Source organism: Protopterus annectens, chromosome 9.part0, assembly GCF_019279795.1.
Source record: "Protopterus annectens isolate FY-2018-M chromosome 9.part0, PAN1.0, whole genome shotgun sequence".
In the NCBI taxonomy this organism is placed as follows: Eukaryota; Metazoa; Chordata; order Ceratodontiformes; family Protopteridae; genus Protopterus; species Protopterus annectens.
The window spans coordinates 258,497,041-258,521,180 of NC_056743.1; the positions used below are offsets into that span (position 1 = coordinate 258,497,041).

The 24,140-nt window shown below is 43.8% G+C and overlaps 1 protein-coding gene across 1 annotated transcript in view; it reads left to right on the forward strand.

Annotated features, from left to right (window-relative positions):
- Positions 1 to 24,140, forward strand: part of NAT10 (N-acetyltransferase 10) — a 1,889,152-nt gene that overhangs the window by 359,913 nt on the left and 1,505,099 nt on the right. Inside the window, exon 7 of the mRNA XM_044082846.1 lies at positions 22,753 to 22,867. Within this exon, the coding sequence (XP_043938781.1) occupies positions 22,753 to 22,867 (115 nt within the window). The remainder of the gene's footprint in view (positions 1 to 22,752; positions 22,868 to 24,140) is intronic.

Here is a 24,140-nt window from a genome sequence, read left to right on the forward strand (position 1 = left end):
CTTTGAACTTCTTGGCACACTTCATAAGACTTCAACCGGATCTGATTAAGGAATTCTCAGAGATACCCAGGCAGGAGCTGTAGCTGAGTGAGTCCAAGAAAAAGTATCTTCCCTGGAGTCTGTTTCTAATTTTCCATGAGGCTAATTGCTCATACAGCCGAAGGGACTTCAGAGCAGTGCGTACAGGCATAGCCATAAGAAGGCACACCTGGATGTGCCTATATAACTTTGCGGAGCCATTCAAGTCTTCTTTCGTCAATGCTCCCTTTGACAGAACATCCTTGTTTGGTAGTAAAGTGAAAGAGACTTTATTCGGGTGTGAGAAGGATGGTAAGACCCTTTCTGCTGTGGATGTATGCCCCCCCCCCCAAGGTCCTTTTCTGAGAACCAGAGGAGTGGTGGAAAAATGCGCTTGAAAAATTCCCAAGTGCCTTTCCAAGATACACATGGAGGCAGTTCCCCCTGGAGCAGAGGGGGGAACCAAAATGGAAGATGCTGCCTTCGTGACAGAGGTGGTCCGCAAAACCAGGGCTTCAAGGATTCCTTTCCAGGGAAGATCTTTCAGTGCTCCTGAAGGTAGGCCTGATGGTCTTCCACTGGAGGCAGTTGGAGGATGCATGTCCTTGCACATAAACACCTGGCTAAACATAACAGATTCCTGGGTGTAACGGATCATATCAAAAGGCTATATCATTCCCTTTTTTTCATCCTCCCCCTGTACACAAGAAAATCCCCAATGTTACACCCAATAGGAGGGATTTAGCAGTGCAAGAAACTGAAAAACTGCTGGACAAAAGTGTCATTTAAGAATTTCCTCTATACGAGAAGGATCCAGAACATACTCAAGATTCTTTTTAGTGCCAAAAAAGACAGGGGACTAGAGACTGAGTTTGGATCTCAGCATGCTGAACAAATCAGTTCGGCAAATAAAGTTCTGGATGGTCATGGTACAGTCTATTCTTCCCTTTCTGAAGAAAGACTACTGGATGTACTTGATACATCTCCAGGATTCATATTCCCACATAAAAATGGACAAACACTCCAGGAAGTTCCTCTGTTTCCAGCTAGGAGCCAGTTTTTTCCAATTCAGTAAAGTGCCCTATGGTCTACATAGTCTCCAGGGTGTGTTCACCAAATGCATGGCAGTAGTAGCAGCTCATATGAGACTGCAAGGGATGTTCATCGTGCATACAGCTGCAGTAATCAGATATGGGTTCTCTGCCGTCAGGCGGGTCCTCGGTCGGCTGAATTCCAAAGTCTTGGTCCGGCGTCGGTTGTTGTCACCTTCTTCCCTGACGTCAGTGCGACAGGGGTATACAAGTAACAGCCGATGCCATGTTCTCCAGTCTTTTTTGCCGCGCGGTGCCCGAAGCAGAAGCAGTTCGCAAGTGCCGGTCGGCCAGCTCCTGAATTTACGAAAAATTGGAAACCGAAGTCTTCTTTAAAGCTAAGTACCCTGTTGGGGAAACTTTTCTTGCCTCAGACTGATGTCAGACAAAGTTAACAATTGTATTTCTTGTGGGAAGCAAATACCGCATAAGGATTTCCATTCCCTCTGCATACCTTGTTTAGGCCCAGACCACGACGTCTCGGGCTGTCGCTTTTGTGCTACTTTCAATGAACGCACTATTAAGCGTCGGGCGGAGTTCGCACAACATTATTTTGGTAAAGCCTTTGATTATAAAATGTCGTCGGATACTCCGACTACCGTTTTGTCCAAAAAACGAAAGGACAAGGACCGACACGCGGGGTCCGCGGTCTCCACCGACACCACGCCAAAACTGGCTGCACGTGGTCCGGTTCTCAGCGAGACGCCTGTGCAGTCCCTGACTACCGACGACACTTCATTGGCGGTGTCTTCTGTACCCAAGACCGCTGGTACCTCGGCCCTAACTCAGACTACAACCACCGAAACCACTGTGAGTGTTGAGCCTCCTAATGTGGACAGGTCCACTTCCACCCAGGGTGTATTTAGACCTTCTTCCTTTTCCATTAAGGCCTTCACTAAGTCCAAATCAGCCATGCATCCCAAGAGGCCTGTTGCACAGGGCCCATCCCCAGGCCCCATGCCTAAAAAGCAGATGCTTAAAATGGCTGAGGATTTAATTTCCTATATCAGGGGTTCCCAACCCCCTCCAGACAAGAGACCCATAGTGGAGGAAGACTCTCCCTCTTCTGAACAGGGCTCCATTTTCTCAGAACATTCTGATGTGGAGGAACACTCGTACTCCCCTTATGAAGATTCTGATGCAGAACAGTCCATTCCTTCTGTATCTCCCCCAGAGGATTTTTCTTTTGGGGAAACCTTGCACACCTTGAGGGAGCACTTCCATTGGGAAGGCCAAGACTTTACTGATTCCAAGAAAAGGCTTAGGGAATTTCTTTTGTTACCTCAACACAGACCTCTGGCTATTCCTCCTGTCCTGGACATACTTGATGATGTTTACTCGGAGGCTTGTCTCAATCCGGATTCCCTGCCTCCTGCACCAGTCAAACCTGATAGGTATTACAGAGTCCCTAACTCTCACCAATTTCTTTTCAAAAGCCATAATGCTGACCCTGAGACCATTTCTCAAGGCCCCAAGGGAATGAAGGCCTCTACTGCCAAGAACCCACTACCTTCCGAAAGGGTATCTAGATCCTTAGAAAGGTGGGGGAAAAAGGTATACACCTCGACCACCCTAGCCATGAGGGCCTTAAATTGTCAGTTCCATATGCTTAAATATCAGCAGTTTCTGTTATCTCAATTAAGTAACAAGATATCTCAACCTGAACAACCAGATTTGAAGGAATTGCAGGATATGATACATATTGCAGAACAAGTGGGTAAACGCACCTTACAATGTGGTTATGATGCCTTAGAGGCCTCTAGTAGAGCCACTGCTACAGGAGCAGTCATTCATAGACATGCCTGGCTTAGAGAACAAAGCTTGCCTGATCATGTTAAAGCTAAACTACTAGATGCTCCTTTACAAAAGGATGTGCTATTTGGTACTAATGCTGAGGAGATGCTACGGAAAATGGAAGAAAAAGCTAAATCTATGCAAACTGTCAAGGCTTTTCTACAGGTACAGCCACCTCGTTTTAGTAGAAACTGGCCTACAGAAAACTGGTCCTTTCCAGCCACAGACAAACCCCAAAGAGGCAGATACAGGCGCTCAAGGGGCAGAGGACAATCTCAAGGATCATATAGAGGCAGGCAATGGCCAACTCAAGCACCAAGAGGTGGCGAAGACAGTGCACAACAATACAGAAAGCAAACCCAATGACTTCCCCCTTTTCATGCCAAGCAAATGTCAGCTGGCAGCTCCCTTGGGAGGAAAGCTGGCACTATTTTCAGGAAATTGGCATATTATCACAACAGACAAATGGATCCTGGACATAATAAACAGAGGCTACAGATTTCATTTTCACACTCTTCCAAAAATGAGAGACATGCCAAACCTGCCACACAATCAAAGGGCAGAGGCACAAATACAAATTACAAAACTCATGGACATGAAAGCCATTCAAGAGGTTCCGGCTCACGAACAAGGCCAAGGTTTTTATTCCAGACTTTTCCTGGTACCAAGAAAAGGAACCGACTGGAGACCCATTTTGGACTTATCCATCCTAAATACATTTCTACTGCACAAAATTCAAGATGCTCACATTACAGCAGCTTCTTCCCATGCTGGGCAAGGAGTTTTGGCTGGTAACATTGGACCTCAAGGAGGCATATCTGCATGTCCCAATCAGACAAAGCTGCAGAAGATACCTCAGATTTCTTGCAGGTTCAATCCACTATCAATTCTCTGTATTGCCCTTTGGCTTATCTACTGCGCCCAGAGTATTCACGAAATGCCTGCCATCAGTAATTGCCTACTGCAGACTTCAAGGGATACAAATTTGCCCTTATTTGGATGACTGCCTGATCCAAGCGGACAGCAAGCACACTCTTCTGGAACATCTGGCTTATGCAACACGGTTACTGAATTCTCTGGGATACACAATCAACAAAGAGAAATCCAGGCTAATACCATCTCAGAAAATAACTTTCCTGGGTGCCAACTTGGACACAAACACCCAGATGGCCTATCTCACGCCAGAAAAACAAGGGCAACTAACTCAGTACTTCAAAACACTAGCAAATTGTACCAGGCTTACTGCAAGGAAAATCCTGCAGGCTCTGGGCTTCATGGCATCTTGCATTCTTTTAATCCCATGTGCAAAGTTGCATATGAGAAAGCTTCAATGGTACCTAAAAAGCCTATGGTCTCAACCCAGCCACAATTTGGAAACAATAATACCGAAATTCCATGTTTGCAAAAGGAATTTCAATGGTGGGCCCAAGCATGTCAAACAAACACAGGTCTCCCATTCTGCAAGTCTCAAGCAAATCAAGTCATCACAACAGATGCCTCAGATTACGCCTGGGGGGCGCACATGACAGGCAGGTGCATTCAGGGCAAATGGTCCCAAAAGGAAAAGCACCTTCACATCAGTCAAAAAGAAATGCTAGCAGTAATAAATGCAATTACAGCATTCAAGGACCTCCTGCATCCAGGGCAATTATTGATAAAAACAGACAACACCACAGTGATGTGGTACATAAACAAACAAGGAGGAACACATTCATATCCCCTGTGCAGACTAGCCATGACACTTTGGAACTTGGCTCTGGAATGGCAAATCGAACTTTAAGCACAGTACTTGCCAGGTTTGGAAAAGACGCTGGCAGACAATCTAAGCAGAAATATGACGGATCCACATGAATGGAAGCTGCATCAACAGGTGTTTACAAAGATAATCCAAGCATGGGGAAGGCCAGACATAGATCTCTTCGCCTCCCACAGGAACCATCAGCTGGAAAAGTTTTGTTCAAGGACTTTTCATCCAAAGGCCTGGAGGGTGGACGCCCTTTCATTCAGTTGGACAGTGTACGCTTTCCCACCTCTGCCTCTTCTACCCAAGGTGCCCTTGAAAGCAAGAACAGACAGACCGAAGATGATACTGATTGCTCCAGACTGGCCAAGACAGTACTGGTACCCACTCCTAAGGAGCCTAACACGTACTCCTCCCTGGCCTCTACCTCTAATGCCTCTTCTGCTAACTCAGCACAGCTACAAAACTCTTCACAGTCAGCTGAAAACACTCAATCTTGCTGCATGGAAAATTCCTTAACACCACAGCAGACCCTACTCTCCAAAGAGGTTCATGATGTCATTCTGGAGGCCAGAAGGCCATCTACTAGGAAGACTTACTCCGCAAAATGGAAACGGTTTTGCTCTTGGAATGAGAAAAAAGGCCAGGACCCTAGAAAACTGAATTTGCCTCGGGTATTACAGTATCTTGCTGAGCTGCTGAACAGTGGACTTTCATTTTCCTCCATAAAAATCCATGCCTCAGCCATTTCTGCAGAATTCAACACGGATCCACCGTTATTCTCTCACCCACTTCTAAGACAATTCCTCAGAGGGGCTAAGAATATAAGACCACCAAGGAAACAACCAGTGCCAGCCTGGGATCTTAATTGCATTCTAGAAAAATTAACATTGCCTCCCTTTGAACCAGCTGCCTCAACAGATTTGCAATATTTGTCCTGGAAAACAGCTTTCCTTCTGGCCATTACCTCAGCTCGTAGGGTTTCGGAACTACAAGCCCTAATGGCTGTGCAGCCCTTTCTTATCTTCCATCAGGACAGGGTTTCCCTTCGAACCAACCCATCATTTATGCCTAAAGTGGTATCCAGGGTAGCTTTAAATCAAGCCATACACTTACCTACCTTTTACCCTAATCCTCAAAACAAAGGAGAAAGGCTGCTACATTCCTTAGACATCCATAGACAGCTACGTTACTATTTGGACAGAACAAAGCCTTTCAGGAAATCACAACAACTTTTTGTGTCTTATGCTGTAGGAGCTCAAGGGAAGTCTGTTACCAAACAGACAATCTCTAAATGGATAGGCCACTGCATACGATTTTGTTACTCCTATCATGGGAAATCTGTCCCTGTAGGCATCAGACCACACTCCACCAGGGCCACAGCTACCTCTACAGCCTTCCTCAGAGGAGATCCTACCAAAGATATCTTGGAGGCAGCCACTTGGAGTTCTGTACATACCTTCACAAGACACTACCACCTGCCTTTATATTCCAAAACTAGAGCAGGCTTTGCTACTGCTATGTTGCAGGGCATTCTGGCTCACCCCAGTTCTACCTAGTGCCTACCACCCTGTGCGTAGCTTTGGGATTCTACCCATATGTGATTACTGCAGCTGTATGCACGATGAACATAGTACAGTTTTGTACCTACCATAAATGTAGTTGTTCGAGTGCTAATACAGCTGCAGTACAGGTTTCCCTCCCTCCTTCCCCTCTAGGTATAGGACTAGTGGCTAACACCTCCTCATACAACTAATTTTGGGTTATCCTCATATGGTGTATTTGCTTGCAGCTACTCTTTTTTGATAACATTCCTGACATCTGGGGAAAGAAAGACTGGAGAACATGGCGTCGGCTGTTACTTATATACCCCCTGTCGCACTGACGTCAGGGAAGAAGGCGACAACAACTGACGCCGGACCAAGACTTTGGAATTCGGCCGACCGAGGACCCGCCTGACGACAGAGAAACCCATATGTGATTACTGCAGCTGTATTGGCACTTGAACATCTACATTTATGGTAGGTACAAAACTGTACTTTCTAAAAAAGTTGGAAGATAAAGGTAAATATCTGCAAACTGTGAAAGATTTTTTACAGGTGCAACCTCCAAGATTTAGTAGGCACTGGCCTACTAAGAACTGGTCCTTTCCAGCTCCTTCCAAATCCACTCAAGCCAAACCCAGACACACCAAAAGCACCAGGTTTCAGTCCCAAGGGACTCTAAGCAATGGGGTGCTTCCACGTCCAAATCTGGAAGTAACAAGACACCCCCGTATGGTAAATAGTTTCAATGATTTTCCTTTAAAATTACCAAACACTTACCTTTCAGCCACCCCTTTGGGGGTAAAGATTTCTCTTCATGTAAACAACTGGCAACTCATAACCCATGACAAATGAGTTTTAAATATAGTGTCCCAGGGATACAGATTTCATTTCCACACGTTGGCCAGACCTGTCCCCATATCAGTGGGCAGGGGCTCAGAAACAAGTACTTTCCCTCTTAAACATGGGGGCTATTCAGCTGGTACCAGAAGAGGAAAAGGGACAAGCTTTCTATTCCAGACTTTTCCTGGTACCCAGAAAAGGCAAATCATGGCGTCCAATTCTGGACTTGTCTACTCTAAACACCTTTCTGGATATTCCAAAATTCAATATGCTGACTCTTCACCAGTTACTTCTATGCCAGGTAAGGATGCTTGGTTGACCGCTCTAGATTTAAAAGAAGCTTACCTGCATGTCCCAATCCAGGGAATCTTGCAGAAGATACCTGTGCTTCAAAGCAAGCTACTTGCATTATCAGTTCTCTGCATTGCCCTTTGGCTTGTCTACTGCACCCAGGGTATTCATAAAGTGCCTGGCTCCAGTAATTGCATTTTGCTGGCAAAGAAATATTCAAATATATCCATACTTGGACGATTGTCTAATTCAGGCAGAAAACCAGGCCATATTTATAAAACATCTGGCGTTTGTAAAAAGGGTTCTAACTTGTCTAGGGTACACCATAAATGAAAAGAAATCACAACTGGTACCCTCTCAACAGATTGCATTCCTGGGTGCAAGCTTGAATACAACTGCCCAGATGGCTTTCCTCACGCCAGAAACGCAAATTCATTTGGTAACTTGCTTCAAACAGGTGGCCGCAAAAACCCTGCTATCTGCAAGACAAATACTGCAGGCCTTCGGGTTCATGGCCTCCTGCATTTTTCTAATTCCATATGCAAGACTGCATATGAGGAAACTTCAGTGGTATTTAAAAAGTTTATGGAGTCAACATTGTCAACCACCTCTGGAAACAATGATTCCTATCATACCTTGCCTGCGCCTAGAGTTCCTATGGTGGGCAGAGGCCTGCCACTGAAACAAGGGACTGCCATTCACACTACCCCCTGCCACCGAAATCCTAACTACAGACGCATCAGACTATGCATGTGGGGGGCTCATCTGGCAGGGAAGTGCATTCAGGACAAATGGAGCCCAAATCAAATGCACCTACATATCAGTCAAAAAGAAATGTTAGCTGTACAGAATGCTCTGACAGCCTTCAAGGACTACATTCATCCAGGACAACTAATGGTAAAGATGGACAACACCACGGTTATGTGGTACATAAACAAGCAGGGGGGTACACATTCCTACCCCCTCTGCAGACTAGCTATGGCATTGTGGAACATGGCCTTGAGCTACCAAGTGCAACTACAAGCTCAATTCCTGCCAGGAAAACTGAATAGTTTGGCAGAAATCTCATGGACTCACACGAATGGAAACAGGAACCACGGATTTTCAACATGTTGACAAGCAAATGGGGAGCCCACATATATTTATTTGCCTCCCCCCAGAACTACCAGTTGGACAAATTTTGCACAAGAACTCCTCACAAAAAAGCCTGGAAAGTGGATGGCTGTGTCTTTCAGTCTACGTCTTTCCCTCTCTGCCTCTGCTCTCCAAAGTTCTGTTAAGTCAAACAGGACAAGCCAAAAATTATTTTAATTGCTCCAGACTGGCCATGCCAACACTGGTACCCACTCCTGCGCAGTGTGTCACAAATTTCTCCATGGCACCTGCCTCAGACACCTTCCTTACTGTCTCAACAGGAGAACCAAATTCTGCACCCTCAGCTCCCAACTTTGAAACCTTCAGCTTGGCTAATCACTTAAATTCACCTTTAGCCATCCCTCAGCAAATCTGTGATGGATGTCATCTTGAAGGTGAGAAGACCTAGTACTAGAAAATCTTATGCTGACAAGTGGAAAAGATTCTGTGCCTGGAATCATTCCCAATGGATGATTAGCACAGCAGCACCCAATTTACCTCAGATTTTGCAATATTTAACTGAGATACTTCACAAGGGCCTGTCTTTTTCCTCCATTAAAATCCACACCTCAGCCATTTCAGCTCATTACAGCACAGAACCTCCCATCTTCTCTCATATTCTGCTCAAGCAGTACCACAGAGGGGCCAAAAACTTGAGACCACCCGGGAGAGCTCCAACTCCTGCCTGGGACCATAACTTTTTATTGGAGAAACTCACTCTACCTCCTTTCAAGTCAGCTGCTACTGCAGACTTAAAATTTCTTTCTTGGAAAGCAGCCTTACTTTTAGCAATCACTTCAGCTAGAAGGATTTCTGAATTACAGGCCCTTATGGCACTGGAGCCTTTCATCGTCTTTTATGCGGACATGGTGTCACTCTGGACCAATCCATCCTTCATGCCCAAGGTGGTATCCAGTGTGGCTCTTAATCAGTCCATTAATTTGCCAACTTTCTTTCCCAATCCACAGAACTAGGGGGTTGCAGATTCTACATTCATTGGATGTGCACAGACAACTTTGATTCTATTTGGACAGGACTAAATCTCGAAGAAAATCTGAACAACTGCTGGTAACATTTGCTGCAGGGGCAGAGGAGGTCTACTTCAAAACAAACCATTTCTAAATGGATAAGCCATTTTATTCATTTCTGCTATAAGCACTATGGAAAACCTATCCCCCAGGGGATCAGATCTCATTCTTCCAGGGCTGCAGCTACTTCTGCAGCCTTTCTTATAGGTGTTCCTACCAGGGATATTCTAGAAGCTGCTACCTGGAGTTCAGTTCATACTTTCACCAAGCATCACTTACCAAGTTTCTCTAAATCCAGAGCTGGCTTTGCCACTGCTGTTTTGCAGGGCCTTATAGCTGATCCTAATGCTGTTATGAATCCATCCTCCCAACCATAGCTTTAGGAACCTATCCATATGTAATGACTGCAACAGTGAAACACGAAGAACATAGTACAGTTGTGTACACTTAACATAAATGTAGATGTTCGAGTGTATTCACTGTTGCAGTCCTGGTTACCCTCCCTCCAGCCCCCTGTTTTTTTCTCTTACTGTACCTCTACTTTCTATTACTTATGCTTAAAAGTCTTTTTGGCGTATTTGCTTTTGGTTGCAGGTATATTTGTGTTTTTAATTTTACTGTGCTTCCCATTTGGGGGGCACCTGACATGTGGGGTAAGAAAAACTGATGTAATGGTGTCGGCTGCATGTTTTATACCCCTGACGACCTGACATCATGGAAGAAGGGACAGCAACCAACGCAGGACTCCAGGGCAACCTGCCAGCAGATTACCCCTAATGTAATGACTGCAACAGTGAATACATTCGAACATCAACATTTATTGTAAGTGTACACAACTTTACTTTTATAACTTCTGTAGCAAAGATGAAAATGGTTTGCACTGATTCATCAGTTTTAGTTTGGGCAGTCATAGACATTTGCTTTGCTTTGAAAAGTTGGGGATTCTAATTTGCTACAAACTTAGTCCTGTAATTCTGTTTGCTTCTGGCATTAAGGCTTAGCACTAGATTCAGTCTTGTGTGAAGCAGTGATTTGGTTGAATAAGAACTTCATAGTTAATTAAATATGCAGAGTTTTTAGAATGGCCTTATGACAGACCCAGATTAATCTCTATTAGTAACATTCAGATTTGTTTTTAGGGTTTTGCTGACAATTGCTCTTAGTATCCTCCAATTAGGCCATGGGTTAAAGCTTTGTTTACCCAGAGTATCTAGCACAAACCGTTCTCTTTTGGACTGTGTTGATAGAACAACCTACTTTGGAAATAGAGACCTTCAGTTACAGTATCAGATGTCATTTTTGAATATCTGTGAAGACCAGGTTTCTTGGACATATAGTCCCGCTTTGTTTAAAAAATAAAAAAAAGTTGAGAATGTTTTCAAATAAATGCCTGAACACAACTAGCTGAAGTTAAAGTTTGTTAGATTGAGTAGACGTTATAGACGTTGTTTTGATTACTGATTGTGCATGGTTGTTGTACATTTTAATGGTGAGATGTTCCTTTCTCCATTGTTTGACTGTAGAGTCAGTATTAAGTAAGGAGTACAAGGGGTTGCCTCCTGCAAAGATTTTATTTTGATGTTTATTGATAGGTTGTAAGACGTAGTGTGTCTTGAGCAGCTCTGAGTGAGCATTGTGTGCGTGTGCACGTGCATGTGTGAGAGCGAGAGATTGTAGGTTGGTTTTAAGACTGAATTGCTGAAAGCACCTCTGGCAGAAGATAACCTCCTTTTCTCTCCAGATAGAAGTGGGCATTTAATTATGAAGCCTTAATAACTCATAACTTGTTCATTTGACTAATTACATGTTTTGTGTTTTAAGTACCATAACAAGTATTCCCCTGAAGGTTAAAGCTTAGTCACAACAAGGAGTGGCTCTTTATAATATGGAAGAGAAATAATTTGTTTCCTTAGATTTTGGGATACAGTAGTGGTTGGCATTCTTGCATGATAAATCTTGGTTTTCCAATTTGAGTCCCTGCTGCGGTATTTACTGAGCAGAGTCTGCTTACCTCGTTTCTGTCCATGTGGTATCTGATATGGTCTTTTCTTTCCAGGTTCAACCTGTGGGTTAACAGATCTGACTCTGATCCGAGACTGGCCAAATCCAAGAGATTTCAGCTCCCCAAGCTCTGCCTCCTCTACCCATAAAGTCTAACCTTGCCTTCCATGTCTGTAGCTTGGTTTCAAACTCTGTTGGGGTTGTATTACTTATTAGATAGTTCATGTTTTTATCTGTTCACGTCTACCATTATTTTCAGGTTAGTTTGTTATTTTTTAGTTTTGTTAGTATAGGTAGGTTAGGCAATGTGTTAGCATTAGTGGGCTTTTCCTGTCTTGTGTTTGAGTGTGTATTTTGTTAGTTTTTAGTGTGTGTTATTTTTGTCTCTTTCCCCATTTTTTGCCTCTAGCAGGGAGTGTTTGTGTTTTTGTTTTAGACATGGAGAAAGTTTTAAGAATTGCATTGTGTTTGCCTGTTAGCTGGGCTAACAAAAGGTGCCCATGGTCTGTGTGTTTACTACCTTGATCCTACAAACTTTGACTCTGTCATCTGCGATATCAAGATCTCTAGCCCCTCAGACTGTTTCGGTGCTGCTGTCAGAGCCAGCTCCTCAGTCCTGTTCCCCCAACTGTGGAAAAGTCTCCTTCTCCGGCTCTGTGTCCCTACCTCTTTTTTGTCAAGAGATGCTCCCTCGGGCAGGGTTCAGTCACCTTTTTCCAGCTGTACTCCTAGAGAGCGTTCTCCAGAGTCCTCCCCATCTTGGCCCCAGATTCGAGCTTCTCCGGTTTGGATCCAATCCTTGGAGCCATCTATGAGCTGACTGCTTCAGAGCCTTCCTTGGTAGCTTCTTTTTCCCAGATGGTCCAATTGGTCGGCAGTTTTGTGACCTGTTGAGTTGGAGCAGCTGAAGCAGTCCTTTATGCAAACCCAGATGCAGTTAGGCTTAATCCCTTCAGCCTCTGGTCCTAGACCTGAGTTCTCTTTTCCATCCATTGTGCTTCCTTCCTCAGGTCTAGTGGCACCAGGGTTTTCAGAGCTGGTGACCTTGCCTCTAATGGGGTTGGAGCCGACACTGTTTCCACCCTGCCTTAACTTTCTTGACACTCTCAAAGCTGATTAGACCTTGGAGCTAACCCTTTTTTGCCAGAGTTGCCGATTGGGTTCAGTGCTTTTCTCTCCAAATCATCTCATCCTCTAAGTGCTTTGCCTCTCGACAACTTGGCTCTGGTCTTTGCATTGGGGCAGGTGGGAAGGGCTCCTAAGTCTAGTATGTCCTTGGAATTTTCAGATCCCAGGGTGCTGGCTGTGGGCTGCTAGCTTCAGCTTCTGCTTTTGACACTGTAAAGAGGATGTCTTCCTATCCAGAGGCTGAGTGGTTAGTGCCAACATACATCCAGTCCCCCCATCTATGTCTGTGGACCGTCATTAGCATGCTTTTGAGGCAACCTGCTCTAAGTAGTCTCCAGGGTGTCTAACCTCTTCAACTTCCCCTCTGGGTTCTCCCGATCAAGAAAGTTTTGGCAAGAGGTGGTGCGAGAGGAAGCAACTGAATTCTCTAGAGGAGTCTCTTACTAAGAGCACTGACTTTGAAGGCGAAGGTTCCCTAAATTCCTCCCATGAGGATGCCTCATTTGTCAACCTTATGGAGCTGCTTTGTCAGCATGGAGGTTGGACAGCTGAAGCTTAATTTCTGGAGGAGTTGGTGTTTCTGGAAGCATATGGGGTGTGCCCATCCACATCCTGGTCCAGAGTCTGATATGGAGGACCCTATCCCCAAGAAACCCAATAAAATCTTGGCCACTCCCAAAGACAGTCACCAGTGGAGTAAGGGTCCAGCCGTTGGTGCTGTTGTGGTGGCAGCGGCCACCAGAAAGGACATCTGAGTGTTTGTCGGTCCACCACCTCAATAGAGAGTTTAGAGTGTTGGACTGGTTGGGAAAATGCTCCTATGCATCAACCACTTTTGCCCTGAGGATGTGAAATTACCTTGCTCACTTGACAAGACTTTTTAATATGACATTGTGCCCAAGGTATCGAGTGATTAAGAGACAACAGACTCCAGAGTATTGGAAGACTGTGGAGACTCAGTTGTCCACATTACAGTTAATTGCTAATGTGTCCATGCATCTGTTTTCTAATGCAGCTGATGACCTGGCCTGGACTGCAGGCGCTGGCATTGCCATGCTTGGATGAGACTGTTTAACTTTGTGGACTGTTTCAAGGCAGCTTTTCTTAATGCCTTGCATGAAGGCCCCTCGCTCTTCAGGTCAAATGTTGGATACCTTAACCAAGTGCAAGTAGGATGGGAACAAGCTGTCTGCCATTGGAGTGTGTTTTAGTAACCCCCAAAGGATCTTCTCCATGAAGCAGAAAGAGGGTAAATTCCTGTTTTTTCCAAGAAGCACAGCAGCCTTTTCAAGATAGTCCTGCGGAATGTCCTCCCTCGAGGCCGAGGTGGTATACAGAATCTGGGTTTCCACGGAGCTTCCTCTGGGAGGACCTTCCAGCATTCCTTAAGGGTTGCTCAGCTGTCCAAATCTGGATGCTGTTTGAGGTCATTTGGCTCTGCACTTAGAAGCTTGAGAGGCCATTACCTCAGATGCTTGGGTATTACAAGTCGTATCCTGAGGCTACACTATTTCATTTTTATCCCCCCCCCCCAAAAAAAAAGAATGCTAAATACTTTCCAGATGTGCTGCCCCATCAGAGAAGGTATGCAGCTGTGGAAATCAGAAAGCTGTTAGAAAGTCGTGTCCTCCTGGAGGTCCCACCAGAAAGAGTATTCGAGACCTGTTCCAGATTGTTTTTTGTTCCAAAGAAAAATAAGGATGCGGACACTTCCCTAAAAATTAATTTATATATCATGATTTTTATCTTATCTCTTCCCGTCTTAACTTTTAGTTGTTGAGCCTCATCTACCTTTAACCTTGGCATAATTGTGTTCCATAAAAATTTGTGTGTGAGCTGTATATTTCTACAGTTCTATGCTTTATACAATTTTTTATAAACTTCATGAAATATCTGCTATATCTGTACAGGATCTCTGGTGATTTTTCTTGTTGTAGGCTTCTATTGTTTACAGTAACCCTTTCTTCTTTCTGTTGCCCAAGTCGAGCTGCTATTTTTTTTGCTCTGGAGTTCTCAAAAACAGTTGCTCTACAGCAGTCTTACTAAACTCATGCATGTTATCCCAATACTCCGTTATTTTCTCTTTAGCATTCTGAAATTGAGGGTGGCTGCAGGTGGTTATTGTCACCTCACAGCAAGAGGTTATCCAGTTCAGTTCTCAGCTAGGGTGCCTTCTGTGCGGAGTCTGCATGTCCTCCCTGCGGTCACGTGAGTTTCCTCCCATATTCCAAAGATCTGCAGTAGGTGGGTCGGATACTCTAAATTGCCTTTAGGGTGTGACTGTGTGTGTGAATGGTAAGGATAAATTACTGTGGCAGGGCTAGCCACCCAGCAATGTAAAACCTTGCTCAATCTAATTGTCACTATTGAAATGACACTCCGATCCCATTTGCAAAAATAGGAAAAGGGGTTGATGGATGGATGAATTCTGAAGTTGCTCCTCCTCTGTTCTGCAGAATTTTAGCCTTTGTCATCCTTTGAGTAATTTGTATTACTTCTTAACCATATCTCATTTTCTTTTATTTCTACTCTATTTTCATACTCCACTTTCATTTTATCCCACTCGCTAGCTATAACTTCTAGAGTCTTTTCTCTCACTCATATTTTTTGAATACTTTTCATTACCAATTCCTTAATTTTTCATATTTTAACAGGTTTAAAGTGCCAGTGTTACATTTTTACTTCATTAACCTGCATTTTTATCTTGATTTTTATTGGATGCATAATCTGAAATAATGTTTGTTAAAGCTTTCAATTAAATGCACATGTTCTTGTGAAATGAAATTTGTATCCGGTCTAGCCCAATTATTATACCTTGGAGAATAAAATGTGGTCAGGGTTCCTACTACTGAATTTACATCTTTCTTACTAAATATTTTCATAACTTTTTTCGGAAATCTGCCTTAGTTTGTTATAGTTTCTTTTTTAGTTTCCCGTAATATATTTTCTGTATTGCAAATTAAGTTTCCATATCCATCTATAAGTGATCCCTGCTGAAAGCTGATTATTTCTCCCAAAATTTTGTTAAGCTCCATAAGTTTTTGGTGGAAAATAAATACGTGCCAATGTAATCCTCCTGCCTTGCCTCTGTAGCCCCTTACTACCACAGATCTACAGATATTCTTCGTGTTTCACTGTTGATGTCATCACACTTGGGTTACCTTCCTGCAGGTAGCCCCCAGTTGGCCAGAATACCAGAGTCTTGGGATTTCTGCATCGGATGCTGTCGCCTCTTCTATGAAGTCAGGTCGTCAGGGGTATAAAACAGAAGCCATTACATCATCTTTTCTTGCCGTTAGGGAGCCCGAAGCAGTTCGCAAGTGCCGGTCGGCTGCTACCTGAAATTTTCGTTTTTCAAGTTTCAAACCTGAAGTCTTCTAAAGCTAAGTACCCTGTTGGGGATTCTTTTTTCTTGTTCTAACCGATGTCAGAAAAAGTTAACAATTGTCTTGTCTGTGGAAAGCAAATACCTCACAGAGATTTTAATTCTTACTGCGTCACCTGTTTAGGACCAGACCATGACATCCCTCGCTATCAGTGTTGTGCCTTGTTTAACTCCCGAACTATTCGTTGTCGGGCTATATTGTTGCTAAATTATTTAGCTCTCGTTCTCCCTATTCTGAAATGGCTTCGGTAAGCCATCCGACTACCGATCTTCTGAAAAAACGTAAGGATTAAGACAGACGGACCGCATAGGTCCAAAACTGTCAATGATGCTTCTGTTAAGCTAATCGTCAGTCAGCCGGTACTCAGTGAGGTGCCTTCACAGCCCCTGATATCCGCTTCTACAGATTCACAGGCCTCTGCTGAGATTCGTTCGGAGTCCGGTATGCCGCATGTTGCTTCTTCGATTATGCAACTCTGTGGATGTCTCTACCTTGGATGGGTCCGCAGCCGCTGTGCAGGCACTGGCTTCTGAGGGTGTATTCCGACCTTCCGATGTTCGTATTAAACCAACTACTTAGTTTCAGACTAAAACGACCGAGTTTCTCAGGCGCTGAGTTCGCACTACGCCTAGAAAATCGATGACCAAAGCGCATGCTCAAGCTCCCATGCCACAGAAACAAATGCTTAGAATGGCGGAAGACCTTATAACTCTAATTAGGGGAAGCCAGCCTTTTCCCTCTAAAAGACAAAGAATTGATTTCCCTTTTGATTCAACAGATCATGAGTCCGATGGCTCTGATCCCTGTGATTACCAGGACATACCTTTATCTACCTGTGAGGATTCAGATGCAGAGGATTCCATTCCCTCTGTCTCCCCTCCAGAGGACTTTTCTTTTGGTGAAACCTTGCATACCTTCAGAAAGCATTTCTGCTAGGAATGCCAGGACTACCCACAGCCCAAAAAGAGACTCGGAGAATTTTTAGACTTGCCTCAGCGCAGGCGTCTAGCTATACCCCCTGTCCTGGATATTGTAGATGATGTTTTAATGGAATCCTGTTTTATTCCTGATACTTTACCACCAGCTCCTAGAAAGACTGACAGGTACTACAGGGTACGTGACTCTCACAAATTTCTCTCTAAGAATCCCACTGTGGATCCAGAGACCATTTCCCAGGGACCTAAAGGTATTAAGGCTACTACAGCCAAAAATCCTACCCCTTCGGACAGGGATTTGAGGGCTTTGGACAGATTGGGCAAGAAGGTATATACCTCTGCAACTCTTGCCATCAGGGCTTTAAATTATCAGTTTCACATGTTGAAGTACCAGCAGCATATTATGGAACTAATTAAACAAAAAATGTTGCTTCCAGATTTGCAGAAAATAAAGATTTACAAGAGTTAATGCATTCAGCAAACCAAGTCAGTAAACATCTCAAAAAACAAAAGCAGATCGAGTAGTAAATCACAAAAAAGGCAGCAGCAAGGCCACAGTATACACTGTTTTTATTGCAATAAAGTGAGCGCTTTCATCTGTGTTAATCCACCAACTTCACTTTATTTCAATAAAAACAGTGTATACTGTGGCCTCGCTGCTGCCTTTTTTTGTGATTTACAAGTCAGTTTTGATGCCTTAGAAGCATCTTGCAGGGCTGCTGTCACTGGGTCTGTATTAAGAAGGCATGCCTGGCTGAAGGAACAAATCTTGTCAGACCATGTCAAAGCAAAATTACTAGATGCTTTATTAAACCAGGAAAGTTTGTTTGGCACAAAAGCAGAAGAGGTTCTTAAAAAGATGGAGGAAAAAGCTAAATCTATGCAAACTGTTAAAAATTTCTTACAGGTACAGCCACCTAGATTTAGTAGGCATTGGCCTTCAAAAAACTGGTCCTTTCCAGCCCCTACCAGGTCTTCTCATCCCAAACCCTGGGGCAACAGACCACCAAGGCTACAGTCAGGGTACACAGAGATCTAAACAATGGAATACTCCCCCCGTAAAAACAGGGAGTGATAAGCCACCCCTTATGGAAAAAATTCACAATGACTTGTCTGTCATCCTTCCCAGCCATGCCCAAGTTCTTGCACCTCTAGGAGGAAAACTCACCCTGCATACAAAAAAACAGGATGTCCATTACCCAGGACCGATGGGTCATAAACATTGTATCCCAGGGATACAGATTCTACTTCCACTCACTGCCAACCCTAAGCGGGTTGCCACACCTTCCTCCAAACCACTGGGCAGAGGCTCAAAAGCAAGTACTATCTCTTCTCACTATCAGGGCTATTTAACCTGTTCAGTAGAGCAAAGAGGACAGGGTTTTTACTCGACTGTTCCTGGTGCCCAGAAGAGGGCTCTTGGCGTCCTATCCTGGACCTGTCCATTCTCAACACCTTCCTGGGGGGTCCCAAAATTCAAAATGGTTACACTACAACAGCTGCTTCCTATGCTAGCCAAGGACTCTTGGCTAGTCACCCTAGACCTAAAAGAAGCTTATCTGCACATCCCCATAAGGGAATCTTGCAGGAAATATGTACGTTTCAGGGCAGAGTCTATGTACTATTAGTTCTCTGCACTTCCCTTTGGCTTATCTACTGCGCCTAGGGTACTCACAAAGTGCCTGGCTCCAGCCATGGCATACTGCAGGCAGAAAAAAATTCAGATTTATCCATACTTGGACAATTGCATGATTTCAGACAGACAGTCAGGAATTGTTACTTCAGCACCTCAAATTTGTAAAGAGACTTTTAACTTCTCTGGGGTACACCATCAACGAAAAGAAATTGCATCTGGTGCCCATCCAAAAGATTGTATTCCTGGGCGCAAGCTTGAACACAACTTCCCAGATGGCATTCCTTACTCCAGAAAAGCAGGTTTATTTGACAAACTACTTCAAACTAATGGCCACTAGAACCCAGCTATCTGCAAGAAAAAATACTGCAGGCCATAGGGTTCATGGCCTCATGCATTCTACTAATTCCATATGCAAGACTGCATATTAGGAAACTTCAGAGGGTAAAGTCTCTGGTGCCAACATTCTCAGGACCTGGAAACAATTATTCCTATCATTCCTCGTCTAAGGGCAGAGTTCCTTTAGTGGGCAGAGGCTTGCAACCACAACAAGGGACTCCCTTTCACTCAACCCCTCGCCCTCCTAACCCTGACAACAGATGCATCACACTATGCAGGGGGGGGCGCACATGGCTGGCAATTGCATTCAAGACAAATGGAGCCCAGGACAAATTCACCTACATATCAATCAAAAAGAAATATTAGCTGTACAGAATGCTCTGACAGCCTTCAAATACCTTATCCTTCCAGGACAACTCTTGATAAAGACAGACACCACAGTTATGTATAAACAAGCTGGGGGGGGGGGGACTCATTCCTACCCACTCTGCAGGTTAGCCGTGGCCCTGTGGAACACAGCCGTGAGCAACCAAGTGCACCTGCAAGCTCAATTCCTGCCAGGCAAACAAAATTCACTGGCAGACGACTTAAGCAGAAATCTACTGGACTCACATGCGTGGAAACTGGAAACTTACTCATTCAAACTTCTAACCCACAGGTGGGGGACACCAGAGGTGGACCTCTTTGCCTCCCCGTAAAACCATCACTTGAGAACATTTTGCACCAGAAATCCCCACAGCCAATCATGGAAAGTAGATGCCCTATCCCATACATGGGAAAACCTCTCAATTTATGTCTTTCCCCCTCTGCCCATCCTCTCAAAAGTACTACTCAAGATCAAACAGGACAAACCAAGGACAAGGCTTATTGCACTGCTCTGGCACCCATTCCTACGCAGTCTGGCAGCAGTGCCTCCCTGGCACCTATATCAGACCTCCTCCCTGCTGTCCCAGCAGGAGAGACGGATTTTGCATCCTCAACTGCAAACCCTGAACCTTGCAGTTTGGCTTATTCCCTGAATACACCACCAGCAACCCTCTGCAAACAGGTGGTGGCCATCATCCTTGAGACCAGAAGGCCTAGTACTAGGAAATCCTATTCAGAAAAATGGAAAAGATACTGTTCTTGGAGCCACTCTCAAGGAAAGGACACAGCTTGTGCCCACCTTACCTCAAATCCTAGATTACCTAGCATAGCTGCTCCACAAAGGCCTATTCTTTTCTTCTATTAATATTCATGCCTCTGCCATCTCAGCTCATTATAATACTGAGTCCACCTCTCTTTTCTCACCCTCTGGTCAAATAGTTCCTGAGAGGAGCTAACAATTTAAGACCCCTGAGGAGAGCTCCCGCACCTGCCTGGGACCTTAACTTTGTGCTAAAGAAGCTCACGCTTCCCCCTTTCGAGCCTGCTGCTACAGCACAGTTAAAATTCTTCTTTCGGAAAACAGCCTTACTTCTAGCTATCACTTCAGCAAGAAGAGTGTCTGAGTTCCAGGCACTAATGGCTGTGGAACCCTTCATTGTTTTGCATGCTGACAGGGTTTTCCGCAGGACTAACCCATCTTTTATGCCCAAGGTGGTATCCATTGTGGCTCTAAACCAATCCATCCATTTACCAACCTTTTTCCCTAATCCTCAGAATAAAAGGGAAAGGATCCTGCATTCTTTGGACGTACACAGACAACTTGAGTTATACCTTGACAGGACTAAGTCTTTCAGAAAATCTTACCAGCTGCTAGTCAGCTTTGCCACAGGGGCAGAGAGCAAGGCCATTTCAAAGCAAACCATTTCCAAATGGATAGCACACTGCATCTATTTCTGCTACAAACACCGTGGAAAACCTACCCCACAGGGGATCAGAACTAATTCCACTAGGGCTACCTCAACCTCTACATCATTTCTCAGGGGAGTCCCTACCAGGGACATCCTGGAAGCTGCAACCTGGAGTTCTGTACACACCTTCACCAGGCATTACCACTTGCCTGTCTTTTCTAAACCCAGAGCTGGATTTGTCACAGCAGTCTTTCAAGGCCTGCTAGCTAGCCCTACTATTATTTGGCTGCCTCCACCCTTAGCTTTGGGAATCAACCCAAGTGTGATGACTGCAACAGTGAAACACGAAGAACATAGTACAGTTATGTACACTTACCATAAGTGTAGATGTTCAAGTTTATTCTCTGTTGCAGTCCTGGTTACCTTCCCTCCAGTCCCCTCACTCTTCTATGCTTTCTACATATCCTCTTTTTGGTCATATCTTAAGGCTGTGGTATTTACTTTTTACTGGAGGTGTTCCACACCATGTAATTGCTTCCTATTTTGGGGGCTCCTGACATCTGGGGGAAGAAAAACTGATGTGATGGTGTAGCCTGCATGTTTTGTACCCCTGATGGCAATGAAGAGGTGACAGCATCTGATGCAGAAATCCCAAGACTCTCGTATTCGGGCTGACTGAGAGCTACCTTCAGGCAGATAACCCAAGTGTGATGACTGCAGCAGTGAATACACTCTAACATCTACATTTATGGTAAGTGTACACAACTGTACTTACTTTTTTCCTTGTTTATCACTATTGAAGATCCTCTAGCAATTAATCTAATTACACAGTACAGTGAGTCATTGTTTTCCACAAACACTCTTTTGTCAGGATCCACTCTTTCTTCTGGTATTATTGCATCTTTAGTAATAACCAGTATTGACTGCTTTCTCATTGCCCCGTTTGGCGCATTCACTCAATGTGCTCTTTCAGTTAACAAATCTTGGTGTGAAGTACAAATCCATTTGCTTATTTATATTTGCATAAAATTAATAGTCTATTCCTCCCAGTTTCTCTGGTGCAGGAAAAAATGTCAGGTTTTCTTTGCACACTTTTGTCTGGTAATGCTACCATTTTTTTTTTTTTAAATCGCTGTTCAAGAGAAGTCATATTCAGTCGGCCTTTTCTTCATTTTAACCTTGATGTTTATCTTTTTGTCTGTTCATCTAAATAGCTGGTTAAAGCTTCTATTTTATAGCCTTTTGAGTTGATATATTCCTCCTTTGTTTCATTTATTTTAATCACCTTTGAATACATTTGATTTTTTTTCCTTCTAAATTACTGGAGGCATCTCTTACACCAAAGCTAAAGCTGGAACTGCTTTTTGCTGAACAGCTGCAGGATTCTTCCCAGCCAATGTTTTCTGTTCATCTTTTCTGATTGATTTTCTTTCAGATTCTCTAAATTTCTTATTTGATGGCATCCAAGCATTGCACTTACTAGCCGGTAATTGAATTTTTTTCAAATAACACTCACTCGCTCTCATTTCTATTTTTCAGACTGGGATAACTCTAATTAAGCTGTTGATCATTGTGCAGCCATGTTGGAAGTTCACATTATGGACATAATTAGTTTTTTTAAGTAGTCAGAGAGTGGCAGTTGAGTAGATATCTTAGGGAACCAAGGCAACATATATAGACGGCAGCAAGAAGGTTGCGTTGCCAGAGGGACCTCCTTTCCTCTTAAGATAGACTGCTTAAAATTGATGTAGTGGTAAACCCAACTTGCAGTTACTTTGTTATGATCAGCTCTATAAAGTTGTGCAGGATCTCACGGGAAGTGTTTACCAGCTGTACTTTTATACAACCGTTTGTGAAGTTGTGTAAGTTATAATGTAGCAGTTTATTACTTTATCTTTTTGCAGCACACATTCCCTTGTTCGGCAATGTTTATTTTAAAACAGCAGTGCCCAGATCTCTCCCATATCCCATTTCTCACTGTTATAGGTTCTGACATTTTCTTAATTTCTGTCCCATCATGTTTTATTAAAAAGTCTAACCACGGATTGTTTTTTCTTATTTTCATTTCCAGGTTTATTCTTTCTCTTGCTTCTTGCAAGAACTGCATTGTGCTTGATGATCAGTTGAACATCCTTCCCATTTCTAGCCACATTGCAAATATTGTACCTATACCACCGAAGTCCCAGGTAAGTGTTATTTGGGTGTGTGGGATGATTAGCTGAATAAGAAACTGCAGTTTTAACATCTGGATGACCTGACCTGACTGACAGTTTGTAGCTATGATTCTGGTTATGAATTTGTCAATTCACTGGCATTGATTTGGTGCACAAGTTGCAAGTGTCTACGAAGATCAGTTTTTCAGTAGTTCAGTGAATATACTTATTGTGAGTTTGTAAGTGTTGTGGCATAGTAAGGATGAATAGTGCTGATTTTCTATATTGCATTGAATTTTTTCGCCATGAGATTATTTGTTATGGAAATGAGTGCTTTACATAAAATTGTGGTCAGGAAAGATATACCTGCTATTACACAGAGCAGACACTGAGAAATTGTAAAAGTTGGTTTCTGAATGCAGATGGAAAATTTGAATAAAGAAAAAAAATGACCTATCAGTGCAGAGGGAAATTCTGTGGATAAAAAGAGGGTGCCCTCAGAATATTTTATGGAAAAGAGGTGTTTCCCTCTGTGTGGAGAGACTGCATGAAATAAACTGCTTGATGTATATGTTGGAGACTCAGAACAGAGGGACATCTGCTTTGGAAGAGATGCTTGCCTTGTGGGACAAATGACTGGAAGACATATTTGCCTCTTTTTGCAGAGGAAGGAGCAGGATAGGAGGGAGACTTGTACTGTTTGTACTTGGGGGGGGGGGGGGGGGTGAACTGATGGGAGGTGAAAACCTGTAAGTTTTTGGGGCTTGGACTTTTGTTCAGAGGTTACTTTTTCATACCAAGGACCTTTGCATTTGACCAGCTAAGAAAGGCAAGTTTGCTGTTCTTCGTATAGTTTTGTAGTACTTTATATTGTTTTATGGAAAGGAAGCATGTTTATCGTGTTTCACTGTTGCAGTCATTACACTTGGGTTATCCTGCTGGCAGGCTACCCGCAGTCGGCCAGAATTCCAAAGTCTAGGTCCGGCGTCGGTTGCTGTCGCCTCTTCCCTGATATCAGTGCGCCAGGGGTATAAAAGATGCAGCCGACGCCATTTTCTTCAGTCTTTCTTGCCGCGCGGTGCCCGAAGCAAAAGCAGTTCGCAAGTGCCGGTTAGTCAACTCCTGAGATTTTCAAAATTAAATTTCAGAACTGGTCTTCAATAAAGCTAAGTACCCCGTTGGGGAAACTTTCTCTTGCTCCAGACCGATGTCAGTAAAAGTTAACGATTGTATTTCTTGTGGGAAGCAAATACCTCATAAGGATTTTCACTCTTACTGTATTCCTTGCCTAGGCCCTGACCACGAC